Source organism: Pteropus vampyrus, unplaced genomic scaffold, assembly GCF_000151845.1.
Source record: "Pteropus vampyrus isolate Shadow unplaced genomic scaffold, Pvam_2.0 Scaffold18, whole genome shotgun sequence".
In the NCBI taxonomy this organism is placed as follows: domain Eukaryota; kingdom Metazoa; phylum Chordata; class Mammalia; order Chiroptera; family Pteropodidae; genus Pteropus; species Pteropus vampyrus.
In genome coordinates, this window is record NW_011888799.1 from 2596871 (window position 1) to 2608661 (window position 11791).

At 37.7% G+C, this 11791-nt stretch overlaps 1 protein-coding gene across 1 annotated transcript in view; it reads right to left on the reverse strand.

Moving 5' to 3' along the window:
• Positions 1 to 5795: 5795 nt before the first annotated feature.
• SAYSD1 (SAYSVFN motif domain containing 1) overlaps positions 5796 to 11791 on the reverse strand; it is a 7179-nt gene continuing 1183 nt past the window's right edge. Inside the window, exon 2 of the mRNA XM_011354561.2 lies at positions 5796 to 7743. Coding sequence (XP_011352863.1) covers positions 7399 to 7743 — 345 coding nt within the window. The 3' untranslated portion in view covers positions 5796 to 7398. The remainder of the gene's footprint in view (positions 7744 to 11791) is intronic.

Below are 11791 nucleotides of genomic sequence, written 5' to 3' on the forward strand. Positions count from 1 at the left end.
AATCAGATTCCCAGAAGATTTGAATGGTCACTACAGTTTGAGACCACTGTCTTGATAGGAACTAGCCTCTAATTACTCTTTTCCAAGAGTTGGAAATATGGTTTTAAATTTCAAAGCCTGGTTCATACTAGTCATATTAGTGAGCATTGGAAACAACTTAAATGTTTAATAACAGAGGACTGGCTAAATAAATAATGGTATATTTATTCATACAGAAATATTATGTGGCAGTCAAAGTCAATATTGTAGGAGAATAACGAGAATATATTCAGTTTATCATTAAGTGAAAAAAATCAATTATGGATAGGACTAAGACTAAAACTAATAATGATTAAAAAACAGAATGTAGATGTATAAACCTTAACAATATATTAATTAGATAGCACATAAAATAAGGAAAGGAAAGTGATAGGAGGTATAAAGCAGTACAGGTTTGTTGATTTCCACACCTTTCATAGTCACAGGTAAAAGTATTGTAAGGCTAATAAATCAAGTAATAGGTTGTAATTAAATTTAAAACTATAAAGCCAATCAATTAATCAATCAGTCAATAGAATCGAGTACTGAGGAATGGATAGAAGGTGGAAATACAAGCTTATTACATTCATTTTTTTACAAGATGTTAATAAATACTGCCTAAAATTATGAAAGATAAAATAACTGAAGTAAAAAAATAACTTAGGAATGGATATTGAAGTTTTCCAAATTATCAAAAGAAACAGATACACACAAAAGGAAACAAAACAAAAAATAAAAAAACAGAGACCGTATGGTAAAAAAAAGCAATATAAATAGAAAGGTTAACATAAAATGTGATAAGATAAATGAGACTTCAATAAATATAAATGAGCTAAACTTACCTATTAAAAGAAAATATTCTCATAATGGATTATAAAGCAAATACAACTATTCTCTATATACCAGCAATATACCTAATAAAAATTACTCAGGCTAAAAACCAAAGATTAGACAGAAACATACTTGGCAAATGCAAATAAAAAGTAAACAGGGGTCTCAATCCTAAATTCAGATAAAAATGAAAAATAAGATGGCTTTGTATAATGATAAAAGGATACAATTTGTACCGAAGACCTAAAAATGCTTTTATATATTGCAAACTCTGAAAAAATACTCAAAAATATTATAATCTCATAAAAATTGATTTAAAATAGAAATAAAAACAGTAACAACAGAACCCATCAGCATATTAAAAATAGCACATTACAATCAGGAATTATTTATTCCAAGAATAAAAGAAAGGTCTAATATGAGTAAATCTATAACATAATTGACCAGCTTAATTGATCAAAGAGAAAAATCACATAATCTCCACTACACTAAAAGAGATTTTTTGAAATTCAACATCCATTCTTAATTTAAGAAAAAAAAAAACTTTGAATAACATTAAGTATAGATGAATAATTCCTTAAGCTATCTATCTATCTATCCACTTAACCAAAGCCAGCATTAATGGGAAAATATCAAAGCATGCTCATTAAAGTCAAGAACAAAACAAAGAGATCATTGACTATTATTCTGATTTAACAATTTCCTGGATGTGCTAGTCAGTGTAATTAGATAAGCAGAAACAATATGAGGTATAAAAATTGGAAAAACAGGAGCTAAATTTTATATTATTTGAAAATAATTATGTGGAAAATCCAGGAGAATTAACTGAAAAACCATTATTATTACTAGGAAAATTCACTAAAAGGCAAGATCTGGTACAATATTAATATACCCAAATCAATAGCTTTCAATATATATAAAACAATTAGTAGGAAAAAATAAAATCCTCAGAATGTATCACTTTTTCCCAAGCATCCTATTCTCCATCATGATTATCACCTGTTTGCCCGTTGGTTTCCAGGAACTGAAATGCTACCTCCTTGCCCCCTTCTTCCCTGAGGGATGATGCTCCTTTGAATGCAGCACAATGTCACCACCTCCAGGAAGCCCTCTCTGACCCTATGTGTTTGGTATCCTTTTTCTATGCTCTGTTCTTGTTTAGACATCACACTCTCATAGTGCTTATCACACTGTGCTCTGTCTGATTATAGGCTTCCTCCTCCATTTAATTGTGAGCTCCTAGAGAAAAGACACCTTGACTGCATTCTCTCTGTATGCTCAGAGCCTACCACCAGACCCGGCAAAGATTAGGTGCTCCAGCAAAGTCCACAGGAGATACTATGTTAGCTTTTGATTCTCTTAATAAGAAATCATGACCCTGGATGGCATATTGGACCAGAAAAATAAATGTTTTATTTGCTACAGAGAAAATTAGTGAAACTGACAAAATTTGAATAGATTAAAGGTTGCCAAAAAAAAAATCATGACCCAAACCTTCAGACAGATAAATGAAGATGGACACATAGATAGGGAGAGATATCATAAATTCATATGTTAAAAAGCAGGTGCTGGTCGAGAGGTTGTTATGCCTCATTTGGTCATGTTTATGGATTGTAACTGTTTCATTGATGAAAGAATAAATTCAGTAAAAAAATTTATTCAGTAAAATGCTGTTCCAAACTGTTAAATTGATGAATCCATAGCCTATTTGTTCTGGAAACAAATGGTTATGGGTTTTATTTGGTTTCTTTTCTAAAATATTTGTAATTTTTGTTGTTTTGACTTTTAGGATATCCTGTTAGTTTTTAATTATTACAATTATTAATATTATTGGTTTCCCTAAATGAAAACCTTCCACTTGAACATAAAAAGTAGAATGTATATACTTCATAAGCCAATAGTTTTGCCATAAAAAATATATAAACACTTCACCAATGGAAAAAAAATAGATTAGGGGTTCCATAAATGACTAGATGGGTGAACAGGTATGTGGACAGAAGGATGAGAAGATGAATGACAGAATCCACTCTCTACATGATAACCCAGATATTTTAAACATGAAAATTGGATCACGGCATTCTCTTACATAAAAATTTCAAATGCATGTAAATAAAACCCAAAAACCTAAAAAAGGAAAAAAAAGGGCAGAATAGTGTTGTATAGTATGCTATCGTTTGTGGGCTTGAGAAAGAACAAACGAGATGGTGGGAGACATTTTATCACTGTATATCTTATGTACTTCTTGAATTCTGAAATACACATATGTACAAAAATAAAACACTTTATTCTTTTCTATAATTCCAAAATGTTCTAAAATGAACATGTGCTTCTTTTCGTAATAATTGCGTTTAAAGAAAACTTCAAAAATAAAGCACCTTTAATTACCATAGTCTTTGGAGTTAGTTCCTCATCATTTCGAAGCCATATATATCTTTCTTTTTTTGTAGCTTTGAAGTTTCGAATGAACAGTTTGAAAAATGGCACTCTGTCGCCCCCCTTTAAAACACAAATCCACCTTTCTTGGCTTAGATCTAAGGTACCCTAAGTTTTCTTCCTATTTTAACATTTGTGATTTATGTCAGTAGCTCTTGATCTTTAGTGAGCTGGAAATTAACCCAGGGATTTTGCTAAAATTCAGATTCTCGGGGTCCTACCCCAAGACATTCTGAGTCCGTGGGTCTGGGTAGAACCCTAGAATCTGCATTTTAACATTACCACAGGAGATTCCAATGTAGGTGCTCTACAGAACACACTTTTCAAAATGTTCATCCCTGACTTGTTAAGAGAACTTAGTATTTTTCATATAAAAGTGAGAAATAGTACAGAATTTAGATTTGAAAGTGATCTCTTCTGACTCCTAGACACACACATACTACTTATGCTTATAAACATCTGTATTATGCTATATGCCTTATAATGTGGTTCTTTGTGTCCTCACCTTGCTTTCTCTCTCAGCTTTTTGAGAGTGAGATCCAAGTCTTTTCTAACCTGGTGCTCTAAGGTTGTGAAATAAAAGTATGTGTGACAGAAACCAAAGCATACGGTTCAAATGTTACTTTCTCTGGCTTGGGGATCAAGTTTCTCTGCCCGCTGTGTAAGTTCCTAGTCTTCCCCCGCACTCCCCAACAAAGCTCAGATGTGGACAAGCACAGTGCTAACGCCCTCAACCGCAATACTTCCTGTTAAGTCTAGAGAGGAGCTGCTGTATTGAAAACTGTACAAATCACTCTGGTAGCTTTCTATGACTTTCCCAGGACCTCTGATAAGCCCTCTCCTCTGTGAATCTTAAAGCGAAAAGACTGCCTGAAAAAGCAGCACAAATGGCTGCTTTTTCCCAATGGGTTTTTTAAACTACATAAATTATCAAGTGTGACGAGACCCATGACTTATAGCAGCAGTTCTATGCTACCCCCTGGTGGCAAGATGCTCCAAGTCATCCCAGCCCCATCCCACGTCCTGGCTCTTACTGTGGACTCAGACTGCAGAAGCTCATTTATGTGATCCCAACAGTGCCAAGCCCAGTGTGCTCACAAATATTTGCTGGTAATAGTGCGAGTGGCAAGAAACAAAAACACACAGAATTTTACTTTCTTCTGCTCAACTGAGGATCAACTGTATAACTTTCTAATTTTTTTTTTTCCTAGAGTTCATGAGCTTTAATGTACAGGTCAGTCAAAAGTGGAAGGCCTCCTAGACTCAAAGCGCAATCTTAATAATAGCACTAAAGGTAGACGCCTAAATCATCACTGGTAAAACTCCAGAGCTTCTGAGAAAGATCACTGTACTCACCAATAGGAGGGGATAGACATTCACCCCCACTCAGACCTAGAACCATTAGAACGGGTCAGGGCTCGCATGGAAGTGATTGTCCTAGAGACACAACTCAGATGACTTAGCCTGAAGAACACAGAGGACTAAGAGAGAGAACTGCGTAGTGGTTTATTCAGTTCTGGAGATTAGAATAAGAAGAAATATCGTAGGGTGGCAGTGGGAGTAAAGAAGAGCTTGAATCTTGTACCTGAATTTCTTCTTTTTAGGGATCACTAGGAGAAAAAAATTAGTAATAAACGCAGCCCTACCCAAAGCAGGGGAGAACACATTGGATGGCATTTTGGGGTCCCTTCCAGCTATACAAGTAGAGGTTCATCAACAGCCCCTGTGAATAGGCAAGATGAAATAATGTGACTAAGAGCAAAAACCAATTTACTTGTAAGATTCGGACAGAAATGACTTCACCTGTGTATACAGCTATCCTACGAACTGAATGCAGCTCTGAGATTTCAAGTCCCCTGATGACAGAAGCCTTTAATAAAAGCTGCTTGCTGGGCTAATGGGCAGGCCCTGAGTAGAAATTCTCAGATCAATAGGCCTTTTTAAATTCAGGAAATCAAGGCTGCACCTAAAGCTTAATGGTCTGATAAGAACAGCAAATACATACGGTCCTTTTGTCTCTTCCACAGCAGGCATTTAATTGGTTCGCACCCCACTTTTCCTAGAAGTTAATGCTGTCATTGTGCAAACTTTGGGAAGAGGTGAGCAAGGAGAGATGACAACCGTTCCCAGGAAACTCCATGAAATATAGGTTTAAGGCAATCTAAGCTCCACCTTATTAAAAAACAGCTACATCTTCAATGAATGCTAGTGAGGTCCATTCATAAGATGAGTCTCATCTATGCTTAAAAGAAGTCTCTACTTTCCTGGAATTGACAATTGGCTCTACTGTTCCTAATTCAGACTTACAGGCAATTCGTTTTAGGGCAAAGTTTGAATTCCACATTTTTAAAATGCTCATTAGAACAATGCTTATTACCCTGGGCATTGCACTGATCGAGGATATTTCTTCCCTGTATTTGGTTCTTATGAAATGGAAAGCTCAAGTAAAATATCGGGGAAATGAAGAAAACCTTAAGAAAATAAATCACAAAACAAAAAGAATATATCTTAAACACAATCAAAACTTGCATGTTTAATAGGGATTCATCTGTTTCCCATACTTTCTACAGGTCCACTTCAGACAGAAGTCCTGGCAGAAAAGACTTCTTCAGGAGCTAAAGGGACCTTCTATTTAATTGGATGACTCTGAGGGACAGCCAAACTCCCAGTCAGCAAAGCGCTGGAGAAAGGAGCAATGCATATCAGAAGAATTTCAACAAGGGCTGAAACACATGGGGGTCAGTTGGCCACAAAGTGTGATTAATAAGAACCTCCCCTCAGTACTCCTCCTATAACTAAAACTTATCTCACTCGATTACTGGAACTGCTTGTTTGTTCACCATCTCATTCCCAGCTAAGACTGTATGCTTGGGAATACGTCTGTTTTTCTCATTACTGTATCTCAAACAACTAGCAGAGTGCTGGCATTCAATGGATAAAAGTTAAATTTAAATTGAGGTAAATTTTGCTATAATAAGTAAATCAGGCAAGAATGAAAAGAAAATTAACAATATCCTCCATTACTTAATACTATCTCATATATTTTCATAGAAAATGAATTCTAAAGTTAGAAACCTAACTAATTTCCTAAAATTTTAAGTTTGAAAAAAACGATTGCTTTAAAACTAAAGTCTTCTTACTCATCGGTCTGGTTTATTTAAAAAAAAGTATTTAACGGTTTGCTTTGCCCAATTTTAATAAACCCAAACTCTAACTTTGTATTGGAAGAGGAACACTGAAAACATGCCTGATTACTGCTATTTACATAATTGCTCGCTAGTTGCTATAGGTGGAGGGACAGCTTGCTTTAGGCCCTTAGAACCCATGAAATCACCTAGCAGCCAGGAAGTCTGGAGTTCCACTTCCAGACTCCCTTTGTACACACTCAAGAATTTTTTTCTTGCTGAATTTATCATTAATAACTACTTATCAAATCTACCAATATTGACTCTGTGAAATCCCTCCCCGCCCATCACCTAAGACTCTGTCTTCTCTTATCAGGGTAGAATAATTGAGGAAAGTGGAAGATGCCGATAGGCAATGGGATCTGTTTCTGAAAAGCAGCTGTTAAAAATATTTTATTTTTCAATATCATTAATGACGGATAAAGTAAGACTTAAAACGGGAAGCAACTCCCCCAAAACAAAACAAACAAACAAACCCAAAACAAAACTTGCGACTTGAACTTTTCAGGGAAAAAATGTTGTAAATATGAAAAGATTTAAAGAGAACCTTTACTTTTAACATACAGTCCTGATGTACCTGACCATTATAACAAACAGCTGGACATTTTAAACAGTTATCTCCCAATGCCTTTCTAGTGCTCTAAAATCATCTCCCTCAAATAATGAGACAAACAAATCTCCTCTCTCGAGCACATAACTTTTATAAATTACATCAGACCCACAGTGTTTTTCAGGGAGTTTCACCAAAACAAAGAGAAGTTCAAAGATAAAATTGCAGCAGATCGGGGAAAGAAGGAAGAATTGCATGGTCTCAGAACTAATCCGCAAGCCCTCAGTCTGAGGCACCTGAAACAAACCCAGAAGTCCACTCCCAAGGGCTAAGAAGACCGTGTAGTGTGGGAGCCTGGCTTCATGACAGGCGAGCTCGGTCCTATCTCCCCTCCAGGGGTCTAAACTGTAACTCGCGCTCAAACTGCTCTGCAGTCAGGGTGCCCTGGATGGCTTCGCAGCCCGGGTTGAACACAGAGTAGGCGCTCTTCTCTCCCTCCTTCTTCTCCCCAGGGCCTCGTGTCCCAACATACATCCAGTAGAACAAGGACAGGACAAAATAAGCCAGGCCAAATTCCAGTTCCACAAATAGTCCCAGCAGAACCAACCAGAGAAGGATCTTCAAGAAGGTGATGTTGGTCAGAAAAGACTGGTCTCCTGGCATTGGCAGGGGAACGGCTGTAGTCCGTGGGGGCTGTGATGTGTTGCTCTCAGGCTGAGCCGCTTCCTAGGACACACAAACAAACAAAAGTAAGAATAAAGGGTAATAGGGCTGAGAGGATCAACATCAATCTGGAGAGACAGCTCTCATCGCTCTGGGAAGGCTTCCAGCTCATTGATTTCTATTTTCTTGCCCTGCTCTCTAAAACAATCATCTCTAAAGAGTTCACGTGCCCTGCTCCAACTGAATCAAAACGGATCAGCACTTAGTAAGATGTAACCCGATAAAAACCATGCAGCATTTGGATGGGCTCCCTCAGATGAACCTGAGCGAACAAGAGCTAATTTATGCCCCACACAGAAACTCCCCAGTAATTGATACTGCAATTGCCACGCGTGTGCTTCACACACAGAATCAATTTGTGTTTTGTGAGTGACATGATTCTAAAATGAGGACACCACCAGAAACAGGAAACAAAAATCCCTTCTACATATTAAAAAAAAACTACTGTTATAGCCACAACCTTTCCATCCCATGACCATCCTACACGCCCTCCCTAGGCCCAGGCAATGTCTCCTAAGTGGACTTTCCACCTCTCAACTCTTCCTTCTCCACACCAACCTATTTACGTACGGTTGCTAAATGAATCTCTTAAGATATCATCAATCCTCCTACTCACAAACCTTCAACAAATTTTTATTGCCTACAGGTTAAAATTTAAACTCCTTGGACTGGAATCCAAGGCCTTCCATTTAATTAACAGAAATGCCAGTACACAGTGCTGGGTGCTAATGAGACACACAGACATTTAGGTAGCTTTAGGGAGTCTGATATCTACTCCAGTATTTTCCAAACATTTTTGGGTGTGACCCACAATAAGAAATACATTTTATACTGCGACCCAGCATGTATGTATGTATGGACGTATGTATGTGTGTGTGTGTGCGTGTGTATATGTATATAGACACATAACAAAAAAAAGTTCGCAAATCAACAAATACCTTCACTACATATGAAGCTCTCATTTTCTACTCTATTTTTTTAAATTTATTTTTAACAGAGGACTAGATTTCTCTACAATGATTTCACCACTCACTAATGGGTCATGACTTACCATTTGAAAAAGGATGGTCTAAAAAATTTCCTGTACAATTTATTGCTATATAAATAAACTCTTTGCTCCAGTTCAACTGGTATTACTACCCAAAGACACTACCCATCTGTGGCCTGGAACAGCCTCTGTCTCCTTTCCATTCCTCAGCTCCTTGCCTTCCATCCAGGAAAAGATGATTGGTGAACTGTGTATGCCCTGACCTCCTCAGCCATCAAGGAGGGTGACCTACTGCCTCCCGGATCACTAACTGCCTCTCTCTCTCATCGAGCACCAAACTATTTGGAATTGAAGTGTCTCACTTTAAATACAGGTCACATGTATCTCTAGATTGTTACCACGAGGCCACAAATTGCCATTCATTATCTTTTGGTATCTTCAGAGCCCAATGCAACACCTCACACAGAAGTTTTCAAGACAGAGCACAACTTTTTAGTTCATTTCTTCAATTATATCCCCTATTCTTCATGTGATAATTTAAAAAAGGTCACAAATATTATTTGGTCTCAATATAGGTCATGTGATTTCTGTCGTTTCAGAAATTCTATTTTGTTAGAACCCTCTTTTTTAGCACTGACATTGTAATTATTATCTTTTCAGTTAGATTGGAAAGGCCCTTAACATATCATCAGTAACATGTGCCCCACCCCAGCCCCCGCCCCCGGCCAACACACATTTATTAAAGAAATAAATAAATGTTCCTTTCAGATGTGACCAGTGTGCACAATACTAAAATCACTGCAGGTCTTAGCAGGAACTAACATAATCCAATTTCTATTTAAAACTACTCTGACTGCCAGGTAGGGAATGGGCTGCAAGAATAGAAGCTGGGAAATTGTTAGTAGCTCACATAGAAGGCCCAGCGAGAGAAGACCAGGCAGATATTAGGGTGGTAACCCACAAGTCAAAGCAAAATGATGGATTAATGGATATACAATATATTTTGAAGGCATACAACCTGAAATACACAGTAAACTGAGTTTATTTTATTATTGAGGGAGTATAAAAATAATGCTTGTGGCTACCATGCTTGAGTGCCTTCAAGATGCCTGATCTCCTGTAATCCGTGAGGCAGGCATTATTATTCCCATTTACTGGTAAGGAAACACTGAATGTTATATAACTCCCCTAAAGTCACACAGCTAGTTACAGGCAGAGAAGAGGCTGGTCTAGGATGCTAGGATGGTCTCCCTCACAAAGCCCTTTTTACTTAAGTAGGAGACTTTATGGGAGATGGTAAAGAGGAGGGTTAGAGAGCTAGGAGATGAGGGGTGGTTATATGAACTGGCAAAGGGAACAAAGAAAGGAAAAGAGGGATATGGAAATTCCTGTGCTTCATTTGGCATTTGTTTTAGTTCCGGTGTACCTTCTGCTATAAAAGCTATGTGTGGAAATGTTTATTTTCATCATAGCACATCATAGCACATCTAGGCATAATTTGAGGAAGACACTTCTATTCCTCAAATACCAAGCTGCTTCCCACCTAGGGGCTTCTTGTATCTCCTTCCTTCTGAGAAGAATGCCCTCATCCCCTCCCATCACCTAGCTAACTCCCTCTTCTACAAACCTCAGCAAAAAAGGTTACCACGTGTGCTCTTGGCCTTGTTCCCAGGTTTCTGCAAGAGTGGCTCCTCCTTATTAAACGTCACCACAATGAGGTCCTTCCTGTCCACCCACTTTAAAGTAGCACTCTAAACCCTCATCCCCAATTCACTATCACAGTACCTGTTTTTTCATCCTTCATACCATTCATTGTTCTGTTATTTTGTTTGTCTGCCTCCCAAACTCAAATGTACATTCCGTGAAGGCAGGGCTTTCTCTGTCTTTATTGCACTGTCTCCCCAGATTTAGCACAGTAGCTGGAATGTAGTGGGCACAGATAGGATTTTGCTGAATGAACCAATGGTGGCCAGGGAAAGAAACAAACTTAAAGGAAACTCCTGGATTTGAGAGGCTGATGCAAAGACTGTGCTTAGCCAGGTGACTCCAAAGAAAAGGACACTTAAGCAGTGGGTCAACCTGAACCAATGGTTAGAGGTGAGGAGTTGCAGGATGGGTGTGGGCGGTGGACGCTGGGGCTAGATGGTGACCTGAGAGCTGGTGGGGGGGTATGTCTGGGGATGGAGACAGAGGAATTCTGTAGAATTTTTTAAAAGTTACAAGACTTCTACCACAAGTCTTAATGTGGTAGAAGCTTGTCATGGAAAAAAATACTGTATTTTAGGGGACTGCACTTCCCCAAACTAAATTCGAGAGTAGGAGAAGGAAGATATTGAGGCTTCCTTATCAATGACTACCAAAAAGAAGCAATTACAAATAGAAGGCTTACGAAATCTCTGCTATGCCACTGTGTGTCACCAAAATTATTAGGTGGAGATGTATTGTAAATTAGAAAAACACCAATTTAATGAGAATTTTCACACCAGAGCAAACCGAGGAATGATAACTGAGTCAATAAATATGAGCTCAGGACAGTCCCTTATGAAACAGTTTGATTAACAAGAACAAATTAGAGGTCTGGCATTTCCTCTTATCCTTTTGTCAGGCCGTCATCTTTTCGGTTTTTAATAATGGAAGCCTTCTCCAAGTTCAGATTCTTTGGGACCAACTCGATGACCTCATATTCTTTTGGTAATGAGACAGACAGTAAAAACCTCACTGTGTGGATTAGACATTGTTTTTTAACTGCAGGGAGAAAAAAGGGTAGAAGTGGATTCTAAAATCTTAAGCAATCGTTGTGTTCAGTGAGTTCTAATTAACGATAAAGTTATCCTGAGATAAATTTCATGCAAGGAAGTGGACTGTTTGAACCCTGCAGCATTCTCTTTCTGCAAGTCAGGTGACGCCCTGTGTTTTATAAAAAATAATTTCAAAATTGAGTAATAAGTTCATGATTTTTAAAAAATTCCCTAAAACCAAACGATGTGCAATAATAAATAAACTTAATAGAAATAATTTTAAGGGAGTAGGTACACTTCTGCTCCAGCACATTTTAATTCTCTA